The sequence below is a fragment of the Schistocerca nitens genome, chromosome 7, assembly GCF_023898315.1.
Source record: "Schistocerca nitens isolate TAMUIC-IGC-003100 chromosome 7, iqSchNite1.1, whole genome shotgun sequence".
Taxonomy (NCBI): Eukaryota; Metazoa; Arthropoda; class Insecta; order Orthoptera; family Acrididae; genus Schistocerca; species Schistocerca nitens.
Genome location: NC_064620.1, coordinates 365774069 through 365790242, shown reverse-complemented (window position 1 = coordinate 365790242; position 16174 = coordinate 365774069). Strand labels below are relative to the sequence as shown.

The 16174-nt window shown below is 38.5% G+C and overlaps 1 protein-coding gene across 1 annotated transcript in view; it reads left to right on the top strand.

Annotated features, from left to right (window-relative positions):
• The window catches only part of LOC126194745 (NACHT domain- and WD repeat-containing protein 1), a 633295-nt gene that overhangs the window by 540305 nt on the left and 76816 nt on the right, over nucleotides 1-16174 (top strand). The window contains exon 15 of the mRNA XM_049933012.1: nucleotides 14260-14397. Coding sequence (XP_049788969.1) covers nucleotides 14260-14397 — 138 coding nt within the window. The remainder of the gene's footprint in view (nucleotides 1-14259; nucleotides 14398-16174) is intronic.

Below are 16174 nucleotides of genomic sequence, written 5' to 3'. Positions count from 1 at the left end.
GCTGGTTGTAACCAAAAATTGACAGCAGTGAGATTTTTGGGGAAAATTGAAGCTACATGTGAGATTGTTTGGGGAAGACCCAATCATTGTATCGCCCACCAGACTCATCTCTGATGTAACCAAAATCATTAAAGAAAACCTCAGTTCACTTGTATGTAAGTTGCTCAATCATATTGTTATCCTCAGTGGAGACTTGAATCATCCAACACTTAATTGGGAAAATTACTTTTGATAGTGGTGGGTGTGATAAGACATCCTGTGAAACTTTACTAAATGTCTTCTCTGAAAACTACCAAAACAGATAGTTAGGAACCCCACTCATGATGGAAATATGTTGGATCTAATGGCAAGAACCCCAATGAACCATGGACCTTGCCATTGGTGGAGAGGCTTGCATGCCTCAGCAATACAGATAGCCTTACCATAGGTGCAGCCACAACGGAGGGGTATCTGTTGAGAGGCCAGACAAACATGCGGTTCCGGAAAAGGGACAGCAGCCTTTTCAGTAGTTGCAGGGGCAACAGTCTGGATGATTGACTGATCTGATGTTGTAATATTAACCAAAAAGATGTTGCTGTGCTGGTACTGTGAACAGCTGAAAGCAGTAGGAAATTACAGCCACAATTTTTTCCCAAGGGCATGCAGCTTTACTGTATGTTTAAATGGTGATGGCATCCTCTTGGGTAAAATATTCCAGAGATAAAGTAGTCCCTCATTGGGATCTCCGGGCAGGGACTACTCAGGAGAATGTTGTTTTCAGGAAAAACAAAACTAGCATTCTGCAGATCGGAGTGTGGAATGTCAGATTACTTAATCGGGCAGGTAGGTTAGAAAATTTATAAAGGGAAATGGATAGATTAAAGTTAGATATAGTGAGAATTAGTGAAGTTCAGTGGCAGGAAGAACAAGACTTCTTGGCAGGTGAATACAGGGTTATAAATACAAACTCAAATAGGGGTAATGCAGGAGTAGGTTTAATAATGAATAAAAAATTAAGAGCATGGGTAAGCTACTATGAACAGCGTAGAGAACCCAAGATAGACACGAAGTCCACACCTACCACAGTGGTACAAGTATACAGGGTATGGAATGGGGGTAAGGAATGAAAGAGGAAGCCGCCTGGTAGACTTTTGCACAGAGCTTAACTTAATCATAGTTAACACTTGGTTTAAGAATCATGAAAGAAGGTTAGAAACTGCAAAAAGGCGGGAATTTAAGGTGATGGGACCTGGATAAACTGAAAGAGCCAGAGGTTGTAGGGAGTTTCAGAGAGAGCATTAGGGACCAGTTGACAAGAACAGGGAAAGAAAAACAGTAGACGAAGAATGGGTAGTTTTGAGAGATGAAACAATGAAGACAGTAGAGGATCAAGTAGGTAAAAAGACGAGGGCTAGTAGAAATCCTTGGGTAACTGAAGAGATACTGAATTTAACTGATGAAAGGAGAAAATATAAAAATTCAGTAAGTGAAGCAAGCAAAAAGGAATACAAATGTCTCAAAAATGGGATTGACAGGAAGTGCAAAATGGCCATACAGGGATGGCTAGGGAACAAATGTAAGGATGTAGAGGCATATATCATTAGGAGTAAGATAGATATTGGATGCAGGTAAATTAAACAGACCTTTGGAGAATAGAGAACTACTTGTATGAATATCAAGAGCTCTGATGGAAAACCACTTCTAAGCAAAGAAGGAAAGGTGGAAGGAGTATACAAGGGCTAGGTACTTGAGGTCAATATTATTGAGATGGAAGAGGACATAGATAAAGATGAAATGGGAGATATGATACTGCAAGAAGAGTCTGACAAAGCACTGAAAGACTTGAGTCGAAAAAAGGCCCCAGTAGTAGAAAACATTACATTAGAACTACTGACAGCCCTGGAGAGCCAGCCATGACAAACCTCTACCATCTGGTGAGCAAGATGTATGATACAGGAGAAATACCCTCAGACTTCAAGAAGAATATAATAATACCAATGCCAAAGAAAGCAGGTATTTAAAGGTGTGAAAATTACCAAACTATCAGTTTAATAAATCACAGCTGCAAAATACTAACATGAAATCTTTACAGACAAATGAAAAAACTGGTAGAACCCAACTTCAGGGAAGATCAGTTTGGATTCCATAGAAATGTTGGAACACGTGAGGCAGTAATGACCCTACGACTTGTCTTAGAAGATAGGTTAAGGAAAGGAACACCTCTGTTCCTAGCATTTGTAGACTTAGAGAAAGCTTTTGACAATGTTGACTGGAATACTCTCTTTCACATTCTGAAGGTGGCAGGGGTAAAATACAGGGAGCGAAAGGCTATTAACAATTTGTACAGAAAGCAGATGGCAGTTATAAGAGTCTAGGGACATGAAAGGGAAGCAGTGTTTGGGAAGGGAGTAGGACAGGGTTATAGCCTATCCCCGATGTTATTCTATCTATATATTGAGCAAGCAGTAAAGGAAACAAAAGAAAAATTTGGAGCAGGAATTAAAATCCATGGAGAAGAAATAAAAACTTTGAGATTTGCCAATGACATTGTAATTCTCTCTGAGACAGTAAAGGACCTGGAAGAGCAGTTGAAAGGAATGGACAGTGTCTTGAAAGGAGGATATAATATGAACATCAACAAAAGCAAAATGAGGATAATGAAATTTAATCAAGTTAAATCAGGTGATACTGAGGAAATTCGATTAGGAAATGAGACACTTAAAGTAGATGTGTTTTGCTGTCTGGGGAGCAAAAGAACTGATGATAGTCAAAGTAGAGAAGATATAAAATGTAGACTGACAATGGCAAGCAAAACATATTGAAGAAGAGAAGTTTGTTAACATCAAGAATAGATTTAAGTGCCAGGAAGTCTTTTTTGAAAGACTGTATGGAGTGTAGCCATGTATGGAAATAAAACATGGACGATAAATAGTTTAGACAAGAAGAGAATAGAAGCTTTCAGAATGTGGTGCTACAGAAGAATGATGAAGATTTGATGGGTAGATCACATAACTAATGAGGAGGTACTGAATAGAATTGGGGAGAAGAGGAATTTGTGGCACCACTTGACTAGAAGAAGGGGTCTGTTGGAAGGTCATGTTCTGAGGCATCAAGAGATCACCAATTTAGTATTGGAGGGCAGTGTGGAGGGTAAAAATCATAGAGGGAGACCAAGAGATGAATACACTAAGCAGATTCAGAAGGATGTAGGTTGCAGTAGACACTTGGAGATGAAGAACCTTGCACAGGATAGAGTAACATGGAGAGCTGCATCAAACCAGTCTCTGGACTAAAAGCCATGACAATGACAACAACAATGGCAAGAAATAGACTTGACCTCTTTGAGGATGTTGACATCAAAACTGATATTAGTGACCATGACACAGTTGTGCCAACAATGATTATCAAAGTACAAAGGACAACTAAAACAAGCAGAAAGATATATTCGTTCAGTAAAATAGGTAAAAAATTGTTAGTGTCATATTTCAGTGATGAACTTGAAACATTTCAGTGCAGTGCACGAGCATGTAGAGGAACCCTGGCTAAAGTTTAAAAGAATAATTGACCATGCATGGTTAGATATGTACAATTCATAATGGGAGGGAACCTTCATGACATACAGTCATACTGTAATCATCAGTGGAGACTTTAATCATCCAACAATTAATTGGAAAATTACAGTTTTTTGCTGGTGGGCATGATAAGCAGCCTGTGAAAAACCGAGTGAGGTGGCGCAGTGGTTAGTACACTGGACTCGCATTCGGGAGGACGACGGTTCAATCCCGTCTCCAGCCATCCTGATTTAGGTTTTCCGTGATTTCCCTAAATCGTTTCAGGCAAATGCCAGGATGGTTCCTTTGAAAGGGCACGGCCGATTTCCTTTCCAATCCTTCCCTAACCTGAGCTTGCGCTCCATCTCTAATGACCTCGTTGTCGACGGGATGTTAAACACTAACCACCACCACCACCTCCTGTGAAAATTACCAAATGACTTCTCTGGAAACTGCTTAGAAAAGATAATTAGGAACCCCACTCATGATAGAACGTAGCAGCAAAAATAGGGTTAAAGTTTTCAGTTGAAGAAGTAAAGAAATATGTTAAAAATGTCATTCCCCAGGACTTTAGGCCTTTAGAAATATCACCAACATCCCCCACTGAAATTAACGGAATTATAAATATACTGAAAAACAAGAGCTCATGTGGTGTTGATGTACCAGTAGTCTCTAACAGAATTTTGAAGTGTTGTTCTAATTTAATAAGTGGAGTCCTTTGCGATGTATGTAATGCTTCGCAGGCACAGGGAATTTTTCCAGACAGATTGAAATACGCAATTGTCAAACCTCTTCATAAGAAAGGGGACAAGAGTGACTTAAATAATTATAGACCAATCTCATTGCTGACTTCATTTTCTAAAATATTAGAAAAAGTTATGTATTCAAGAGTACTCTCACATTTAAGTGAAAATAATTTACTCAGAATGTCACAGTTCGGATTCCGGAAGGGTTACTCAACTGAGAATGATATCTACACATTTACCCATCAAATAGTACAAGCCCTAAATAACAAATTATCACCAGCTGGTATTTTTTGTGATCTCTCCAAGGCATTTGACTGTGTGGATGATGTCACACTCTTAGAAAAACTCAGGTTCTATGGAATTGAAGGCTATACACACAGCTGGTTTGAATCATACTTAATGAACAGAAAGCAAAAAGTTGTGCTGGATAGCACAAATAATGTTGGGAGGGTCATAAATTCTAGTTAATGGAGAGTTATCACAAAGGGAGTCCCACAGGGTTCAATTTTAGGTCCTCTGCTGTTCCTTATTCATGTGAATGACCTCCCACTTAACGTTCAGCAAGTGGAACTAGTACTTTTTGCAGATGACATGAGTGTTACAATAAATCCCATTCCAGAAAAAGCAGCTGAAGATACTATTAAGGATGTCTTTCAAAGAATTATTAAATTGTTCTCAGAAAATGGACTCTCCCATAATTTTGAAAAAACTCACTATATACAGTTCTGTACACTGAATAGAGTCATACCAACAATTGATGAAGCATATTAACAGGGCTCAGTTAACAGGGGATTTCTCCAAATTATTGGGTGTTCACAGTGACGACAACTTGAACTGTAGGAAGCATATTGCTGAGCTTCTCAAACAACTAAGTTCAGCTTCTTTCACTCTTCGTATAATCGCTAGTCTTGGTAATAAACAGATCAGCCTCCTAATGTACTTTGCATATTTCCACTCAATAATGTCTTATGGAATAGTTTTCTAGGGAAACTCACCACTTAGACATAAAGTATTGATTGCACAAAAGAGAGCAGTGAGAATAATTAGTGGTGTTCAACCAAGGAAGTCATGTAGGCATCTTTCCAAGGAGCTTGGTATTATAACTGCTCCATCAGAGTATATATATTCGCTAATGAAATTTGTTACAAATAATCCATCTCAGTTTGTGAAGAACAGTGATGTTCATACATACAATACTAGAGGGAAAAATGACCTTTCCTATCTGTTATTGAAGCTGTCGGTTGCTCAAAAAGGGGTACATTATTCAGCAACAAAAATCTTTGATCATTTGCCCAACAACATAAAGTGTCTGGCAGGTAGCAGTCCAAGTTTTAAATCTATTTTAAAATCATTTCTTTCGGACAACTCATGCTACTCCATGTACGAGTTTTTGTTTCAGAAAGGGTAAAAAAAAGATTGTACCTCTAAATGTAGTTGCATGTGTAGAACTAAAAATTTCGGTAATATTAATATTAGCACTATTCATGTGTGTATATATATCTTGTAATCTGACCTGTTCCACACCATATCGATACAATAACTGGGAAAATGATCTACGGAACATGACATAACTAAAACTAAACTAAAACTATTGGATCTAACAGCAACAAACAGACCTGACCTGTTTGAGGATGTTGACATCGAAACTGGTATCAGTGACCATAACATGGTTGTGGCACTAATGATTATCAAAGTACATTGGACAACTAAAACAAGCAGAAAGATATGTATGTCCAGTAAACCAGATAAAAAATCAGTAGTGTCATATCTCAATGAAGAGCTTGAAATTTTGAGCACAGACCAGGAGCATGTAGAGCAACTCTGGCTCAAGTTTAAAAGAATAGTTGACAATGCCCTGGGTAGATATGCACCTGATAGAATAGTTGATGGGAGAGAACGTCCATGGTATACAGTCACTGTAAAGAAACTTCTAGAGAAACAGAGATTACTGCATCATAGGTGTAATGTGGGGCTATAGATAGAGAGATATTGAATGAAATTTATTTGGCTGTCAATAGAACACTGCATGAATCCTTCAGTGATAGCCATAACAGAGTATTGTCAAGTGATCTTTCACAGAACCCAAAGAAATTCTGGTCATATGTAAAGGCTATTAGTGACACCAAAATTAGTGTCCAGCCCCTAGCGAATGAGGCAGAACTGAAACAGAGGGCTGCTTGTGTCTGTATATGTGCGGATGGATATGTGTGTGTGTGTGTGTGTGTGTGTGCGAGTGTATACCTGTCCTTTTTCCCCCCTAAGGTAAGTCTTTCCACTCCTGGGATTGGAATGACTCCTTACCCTCTCCCTTAAAACCCCCTCCTTCCCTCTTTCCTGATGAAGCAACCGTTGGTTGCGAAAGCTTGAATTTTGTGTATGTTTGTGTTTGTTTGTGTGTCTATCAACATGCCAATGCATTTGTTTAGTAAGTTACATCATCTTTGTTTTCAGATATATTTTTCCCACGTGGAATGTTTCCCTCTATTATATATAAAAACACAGATGATGTGACTTACCGAATGAAAGTGCTGGCAGGTCGATAGTCACACAAACATACACACAAAATTCAAGCTTTCGCAACAAACTGTTGAGAGGGAAGGAGAGGGAAAGACGAAAGGATGTGGGTTTTAAGGGAGAGGGTAAGGAGTCATTCCAATCCCGGGAGCGGAAAGACTTACCTTAGGGGGGAAAAAAGGACATGTCTGCTTGTGTCTGTGTATGTGCGGATGGATATGTGTGTGTGTGCGAGTGTATACCTGTCCTTTTTTCCCCCTAAGGTAAGTCTTTCCGCTTCCGGGATTGGAATGACTCCTTACCCTCTCCCTTAAAACCCACATCCTTTCATATTCTCCTCTCCTTCCCTCTTTCCCGACGAAGCAACCGTTGGTTGCGAAAGCTTGAATTTTGTGTCTCTATCGACCTGCCAGCACTTTCGTTTGGTAAGTCACATCATCTTTGTATATATATATATATATATATATATATATATATATATGGGGCTGCTGGCAAGTTATTGAAAAAGTGTGTTCCTGAATAATGCACACCTTTTTGTACAAGACTAAGTGACTTTAAATCCCTGTGAAGATTATTCTTATTTCTAGTATTGATTCCATGAATTGAGCTGTTGGTTTGAAAAAGTGATATATTTTTAATGACAAATTTCATTAAGGAATAAATATATTGGGAAGCAGTAGTTAGTATCCCTAGTTCCCTAAACAGGTTTCTGCAGGATGTTCTTGAGTTCATACAACATATAACTCTTACTGCACGTTTTTGTGCCCAGAAAACTTTAGCTTGGCTTGATGAATTACCCCAAAAAATAATCCCATATGACATTATGTAATGAAAGTAAGCATAGTATGCCAGCTTTTTCATTTTTATATCCCCTATGTCTGACAAAATTCGCATTGCAAACAGAGATTTGTTAATACGCTTCAGCAGTTCTGTGGTGTACTCCTCCCAGTTGAATTTATTATCTAGCTGTAATCCCAAGAATTTAACACTGTCCACTTCTTCTATGTTCTTGTCATCGTATATTAAACATATACTCGTGGTACACCACCCCTTACAAGTTCTGAACTGCATGTAGTGTGTTTTTTCAAAGTTTCTGAACTGCATGTAGTGTGTTTTTTCAAAGTTTAGTGACAAGGAATTGGCTAGGAACCAGTGATTAATGTCCAAAAATATTTTATTAGCTGATCTTTCTAAGACTACACTTGATTTGCTATTTATTGCAATGTTTGTATCATTGGCAAACAAAACAAACTTGGCATCTGGTAATGTTACTGATGAAAGGCCATTGATATACACAAGAAAAAGTAAGGGCCCCAAAATGGAACCTTGTGGGACCCCACATGTAATTAGTTCCCAGTTGGATGATGCCTGATAGCTTGATACATGTCTCTTTTCTAATAACACCCTTTGTTTCCTGCCAGAGATATAAGATTTGAACCATTTTGCAGCATTTCCTGTTACACTATAATATTCTAATTTACTTAAAAGGATATTGTGATTTACACAGTCAAATGCCTTTGACAGATCACAAAATATACCAGTTGCCTGCAATTTTTTGTCTAATGAATTAAGCACATTTTCACTGTAAGAGTGGACAGGCTTCTCAATATCAGAACCTTTTAGAAATCCTAACTGTGACTTTGACAGTAAGTTATTTGTGATAAGATGGTTATAAAGCCGACTGTACATTACTTTTCCTAAAATTTTTGAGAATGCTGGGAACAGGGAAATTGGATGGAAATTTGATGCTATTGCTTTATCTCTCTTCTTAAACAGTGGCTTAACTTCAGCATATTTCAACCATTCAGGAAATATTCCACTGATAAACAACTGGTTACACAGATAGCTTAATATGTTACTTAGCTCAGAATCACATTCTTTAATTAACTTTGTTGATATTTCATCATACCCACTAGATGTTTTTGATTTTGAAGATTTTATGTTGGACATTATTTCTGTTGGGGTAGTGAGGGTCAAATTCATATTATGTAAGTTCCTTGAAATGTCTGGTCTGAGGTATTCCATAACAGCTTCTACTGAACCTGACAACCCCATCTTTTCAGTAACAGTTATAAAATGTTTGTTAAAAAGTTCTGCAACACTACACACATGTGTCACCAATGTATCATTTACTCTTAATGCTATTTGTTCCTCTTCATGTCTGGCTCTACCGGTCTCCTCCTTCACTATATCCCATATTTTCTTTATTTTGTTATCTGATATGACTATCTTTTCCTTGTAATATATTTGCTTTGACATCCGTATTACAGTCTTTAATATTTTGCAGTATTTCTTGTAATGTGCTACAGCATCAACATCGGAACTATTTTGGATTGACAGTTACAATTTTCTTTTTGTTTTACAAAAATCACGACAACCATGTTGATGCAGTATTTCTTGACTTCTGAAAGCATTTGACTCAGTACCACACCTGCACTACCACACCTGCACTAATTATAAGAAGTATGACCATGTGGGATTTTGGGATTTCAAGTGAAATTTGTTACTGGATTGAGGACTTTTTGCTGGGGGGGGGGGGGGACGACACAGACAGCATGTTAACTTGGATGGAGAGTCACTGTCAGATGTAGAAGTAACTTCGAGTCTGTCCCAGGAAAGTGTGTCGAGATTGCTGTTCATCTTGTGTATTTATGACCCTGCAGACAATATTAATAGTAAATGCAGATGATGTTATTATAATGAAGTACTATCTGAAAGAAGTTGCATAAATATTCTGTTAGATCTTGACAAGATTTCAGTGTGGTACAGAGATTGGCTGCTTGCTCTAAATGTTCAGAAATGTAAAATTTTGCACTTCACAAAATGAAAAATACGTAGTTCCTGTGACTAAAACATAAATAAGTCACTGTTGTAATTTGCCAACTCATACAAATACCTGAGTGTAACACTTTGTAGGGATATGAAATGGAATGATCACATAGGTTCAGTCATGGATAAAGCAAGTGGTAGATTTCAGTTTACTGTTAGAATACTGTGGAAGTGCAATCATTTTACAAAATAGATTGTTAACAAATCACACATGCAACCATTTCTAGAATATTGGTGAAGTGTGAGGGCCCTTTACCAGACAGGACTAACAAGGGGTATTGAACGTATACAGAGAAGGGCAGCACAGATCCTCACAGGTTTGTTTAATCTGTGGGAGAATGTAACAGAGATACTGAAGGAATTGAACTGGAAGACTCTTGAAGATATATGTAAACTATCCTGAGAAAATTTGTTAACAAAGTGTCAAGAAGTGGCTTTAAATGATCACTCTAGGAATATACTACAACCCGCTACACATCACTCACCTATGTGTTGTGAGGGTAAGATTATAATAATTACTGCATGCACAGAGGCATTCAATCAATCATTCTTCCTGCACTCCATATGTGAATAGAGCAGGAAGAAACTCTAATAACTGCTACAATGGGATGTACTGCCTGCCATGCACCTCACAGGGGTTTGCAGATGTAGATGTAGATGCAGATGTACAACCATTCATGAACAGCTGCATCACTTAATCAATGTCTACCATGACAAACATATAGAATCCTGCAAGCACTGGCTTATCAGCAGCAAAGTGATCCTTAGTCTAATTGTGGTGAAAGTCCTGCCCTCTAGTTGGATAATCTGGTATTATGGTTTGCGCAAGTTGTGAGCCAATTTGTCTTGGCCCACATTATCTCAGATGAAACTAAATGTAGTAGTTTCACTTAGCAAGAAAATGGCTATGGAAGTTCAATACATCCTACCTTTGCTGCCAAGAACTTTTTCTGTGCTTGAAAAATGTGATGTGTCAGAAAGCAAGCAACTTGAAAAACTGCTCTGCACTGAAGGACTCTGCAACCACACACCATCTCAACTACTTTGTTGTCTTCATGCACTTGCAGTCAACGCCATTAACAATGATATTCTGTGGAGTGTATGGCTGTCATTCTTACCTGCGCATGCACAGAAAATACTCACAGTTTTTACTGGTGACCTCGACACTCTCACTCAATCTGCTGACCAAATAGTCAAGATGTATCCATCAACATATATCACAACTGTCTCTGTCGGAACAGATACTTTTCTTCAAGCACAAGTAACTGAACTTTATAAGCAATTTGTGCCCTTACGAATGTGGTGCACCACACATGTGTCACAACAGTGACTTCCAACAGGAACAGACATTCTCCCATTGCAGAGAATATCTACTGCTACAACAAAAAATTTGGGATTGCATCTTGGCAGTGATGACCACCCTGTGACAAGGGAAATGTCGCCAGGCATCAATAGTGATGGTGATGGTGACTGATTTAGAAATGACCAGCTGTCAATTGCTTATACAGAGAACTCTACCAAGCTACAATTTCTCTTTGGTGGCGCTGATTTCTCAGTTTACCCTTCTTATTATCTTCCCCATTGAAATACCAATAGCAATTACTTGTCTACTGTGCATGAATCTTCGATCAATACCTACAGCTGCATCAACTTACATCTAAACTCCAGTCTCCCACATGAATTCATATGGAGATTCATTGTTGTTGACATGCTGTACTGGATTGTTGGAGCAGGGATCAGTTTCCCTTGAAAGAGTAGATGTGTCTCTACACTCCATGTAGTCCCTAAGAAGAATAACTTTAGGCAAACAAGTGGCAACTGTTGTCAGTTTAATGCCACAATGAATGCCAATCATTGCCCTCTGTCACATGTTGACAACATTGCTGTGCATATTCATGGTAAGATTATTTTCTGCATGATTGACCTTGTCTGTCCTTTTTATCATACACCAACTGCAGCAGAAAATATACTCAAAATCATTGTTTACACTCGATTCAGACTTAACAAATTTGTGCAAATACAATTAGGATTGTAGAGTGCTGCCTGGACTTTCAAGTGCATTTGTGGGTGAAATGACTAAAGAGTTTTGTTGCATCGCCATTGGTGACTTACTTGTAATGTCATCCAACAAGGCAGAGCACTTACTATGTATACAGCAGCTGTGAGAACATGGTTTAGTGATTAACCCACAAAAATGTGTCTTTGAAGTGATGCAAGTAAAATTCTCAGTGTACCTTATCAATGCACAAGAAATCCTGCTACTCTAATGTTTTTGACGAAGTGTATGTGCAAACTTCCCACTTACATGAGTCGACTTACTTTGTGTATACAGCCAATCTTCTTTTCTGTATAGTCAGTTTCTGGAATCTCTATAAACTTCTTCTTCGAAGAATGATGCTAGTTACAGGAACCTTAAAGACTCTCTCACCACTTGCGAAATAATTCGGTACTTGAAGAATACTTTTCAGTAGCTACGGATATATTTGAACTTCATAAAGAAGCAAAATTCACACTTCACACATAACATTTAACTTCTTGTAAGTAACTCTTATTGTCTCACATTAGAAACAGATTTAAGTCCATTTAGAAAATAGTTGGCTTAACAACGATGTCTCTACTACAAACATATTGTAAAATACGCCTTGCCTCCAGCAAGCCCAAGATAAGAGATTTTTCACAATTCTACATCTCAATTGTTCTTTTGTCACTAACAATAGTCACAATTACAAACAGCATAGAATAACACAGAAGTTCCTTGGTTCTTCTGTGTGCTTTCACTATGACTTCCAAGAACTTGTTGGTGCCGTTCAGCCACCGTGTTGACCTTTAGCTCACTACTGATTTCACACCTGCAGACACAGACATGTAGATAAGAGTTCCTTTCTCCCAATCATGTCTAAAGTATTGTGTGTTCGAGATGGTGGAAGGCCGAGCGGTTCTAGAATGTATGCGGAAATTCTCAAAACACTACACTACCTCAAGGCAGAGTGGAAGCTATTTCTCAGCTCCCCATCCCACCAAAATATGAAAATTACATCATTTCTTGGGATTGATGAAATTTATCAACAACCAAATGTTAAAAATTTCACCGAAACCATGGGACATGCTAAGGTGGATTAATGAAAAGAAAGCACCCTTGGCCAGATTGAAAGCTACTACTGCAATGGTTTATTGTTAGCTTATCCTTTTTCTGATTTACCTATTACAGTTACTGTGGACTCTTCATCATTGGAGTTGTGTTATTGTGTGCAACATGTCTGGCAAATTCCTGGAATTTTTCATCAAAAACCTGTTAGCTTCACAAGCAAATTGGCGAACATATGACATGTGAGCTCTATGGCATGTCAATCAAAAAGTTTTGGCATATTTGAAACAGTCATTTTACACTTCTCACAGATTACAAGCACTTGTGTTCACTTTCTGTTGGAAGCCAGACAAAGCATAACTGCCCCAATTGCAGTATTACACAATTTACTATAGATATTCAAAATGTTGGTGGTGAGCAGAACAGTCCAGCAATGCAATATCTTGCATTGACACCATCGTGAAGGAACCTGACTTGCTAGCACTTGCCAGTGCACAGGCAAGAGACAACAAACTGAAAGAATGCCTTGAAACATTGTCTGGCATATAACTCTAATGCTCTTGAATACTGAGCTCGAATGTAGCACTATATTGTAACAAGTCAATGCAACAAGTGCAACTTTCATTAAGGCAGATTTTCACAAACATGCAATTTCCTTCCTTCACAGCCTCTCCCTTTTAGAAGCAAAGGCTACTGTATGACTTGGGAAGAAGGCATTTGTTTGGCCAAAATTCAAGAAAGATTGCAGGGCATTTGCTTGCCAGTGCAATACTTGTCAGCACAACAAAATAATTTGACACATCAACATCATTGGACCTTTGTAGGATGTCAAGAGAAACTATCAGTCTCTATAAAGGAGACTGATAGTTTCTCTCATTGGCCTGAAATGCTTAATGTAGCAGCTGTAGCCACGACCTTCTTTTGTGAGTGTATCCCACACTTCAGAATTCCCCTCTGCATCAGTACCAATCAGGGCAAACAGTTTGAATCTTACTACCACTTTAAAGCACTGTCAGCTTTGCCTGGTTCAAAACTGTGCCTAATGCCCTACAGCTAATGGTCTTATGGAATGGCTCCACTGACAATAAAAGGCCTCACTCAGGTGTCATGCCACAGAGCATTGGACTGAAAGGCTCCCTATTGTCCTATTAGACCTCTGGAACAGCTTCCAAGGAAAATCTCAATGCAATAATGGCTGAATTAGTGCATCGACAAATACTTTGACCATCAGGTGAGTTCTTTAATTAACACATCAAACAGTATTAGTGGAGTCTCGGACTTCGTGCAGCATCTTCACTCTCGCATCTGCAAGCTCCAACCTACCATTTAAAAAGAGCATTCTACTTAGTGACCATTTGTTTTCTCCAACTTAACAGTTCTGCAAGCAGATATTTGTCTCCATAGTTTTGTATGTTATATCAGTGATATGTTTAGACACTCATATCTTTTATACAACACAATAAGCTTCAGTAGTGTTAATATGTTTGTTAATTGTAGTTCTTGTATAGCATAGGACATGATGACTAACTGAAGGATATGGACACATTCGTTCTAGATGCCTGATTTGGGAAAAGAAGAAGCAGAAGCTATCCTCATGGCATCTGTTATGCAATATAACCATAGTGTCAATAGCCGTGTACATGACTGTGTTCGTTCATCAGTGCAGAGCTGCACATTGCCATTGTATGTAAAGGTGAGTGACATACCCTACAGTTAAAACTGGAATAGAAATGGGGGGAAGGAGGCGAATAGTTGTCTTAATACTATGTTTTATTTGTAAGTATAGTGGTAGATATTAGTTTCTGATGTTATTTCTGAAACTGATTTTTGGACCCTTTCCAAGTACTAAATTTTCATCAAAAATAATGAGGAAAAGACTGTGTGAGTGAAATTAAAGTTAACTGTTTACTTAATACTGTCTTAGTGAACCAAATGTCTGGACACAAGAAACACTTGTGATAATGAAGTCTTTCGTGTTGGCACTTATACATAAAACATTCTTGGTTTTATTGCTGCATCAGTTCGGGATAAAATCTCAAGCTTGCAACAGTATCCTCCATCGTCATCATCATCATCAGGAGCAACTTACTGCCTTCACCACTGCTGTGGTGGCCTTATATAGCCTGTGGACAGCTTTTGATTGGTCGGCTTATGATTGGTAGGCACTTACGTATTGCTGTCGCAGACGGTGTCAGTGTCTGCACTGGTGGCACCACTGCTTACCTGGCAATGTAAACACTGCAAGAAATGTCTCTCCTGCTTCTCTGCATTGAGTGCTTGTTGCCGTGCACCACTCAGGTAATATTTGCTATCACGGTTAAAGTTCTTCTCACTCATTCTTATTTCAGCAGCCTCCTTAATAACAGAATCCCAGTATGTGGAGGCATGGGACAAAATTTTTGTTTTGTCAAACAGAGTTGACATTTTAGGCAGTCTGGATGTGGTATTGCTGTTCACAAAGGTTCCCGTGGAGGACACTTTTTAAAATGCTGGTGGATCTTTTTCCTCTTGCAACTATAAAGTTGTTCCGGCATGTGATGATGACCACCTACTTGTTGTATGGTAGTAAATTTTATGAAATGACGGACAGTATGGTGGTGGGCTCTCCATTGTCTCCATAATTGGCTAACTTTTTTATGGAGAATTTAGAGGAATGTGCATTAAATTCAGCTCCTCTCCTTCCATCCTTAATTTATCATTATGTTGACGATACATTTATGGTCTGGCCACACAATGCAGAAGCTCTCGAACAATTCATGGGACACATGAACAGCGTACATCCAAACATCCAGTTCACCGTTAAGATGGAGCAGGAAGGAAGGTGGCCATTCTTAGACGTTTTAGTATAACAACATCTCTGTGTACTGTAAGCTGACACATATCAATTTATATCTTAATGCACAGAGTGTCCATCATCCTGTTTAGAAGAGAGCTGTTTTTAACACATCAGTATATAGAGCAAAAACTGTTTCTGATGAGGACCACTTGAATTCTGATATTAACCGTCTGAAGTACGTGTTCTGAAATAATGGCTATGGTGCACGAGATATAAAGGCAATATTCTCCAAGAAAAGGAAATGTGAAAATGCTGCACACTTACAGGAGAAACCACTGATTGCAGTTCTTCCTTGTTGTGGTGCTATATCCAGTGAAATAAGAAGAGTCCTGGGTAGACGGGGTATAAGACTGATTTTTCGTTCTAGTGACTCCTAAGGAAATTAAGGAGATCGCCCTGTTAAGGACAGTCTTGGCCTCAGTGTCCCTGGAATTTATAATATCCCCTGTGAGTGTGGAAGAAATTATATAGGTCAGACCATTTGTGCCATTTCTGAATGCTGTGCGGAACACCAATGGCATATAAAAAATAGAGAACTAGAAAAATTGGTTTAAGTTCTTCTCACTTATTCTTATCTCAACAGCCCAAATTTTAACAGAACCCCAGTATGTGGAGGCATGGGACAAAATTTTTG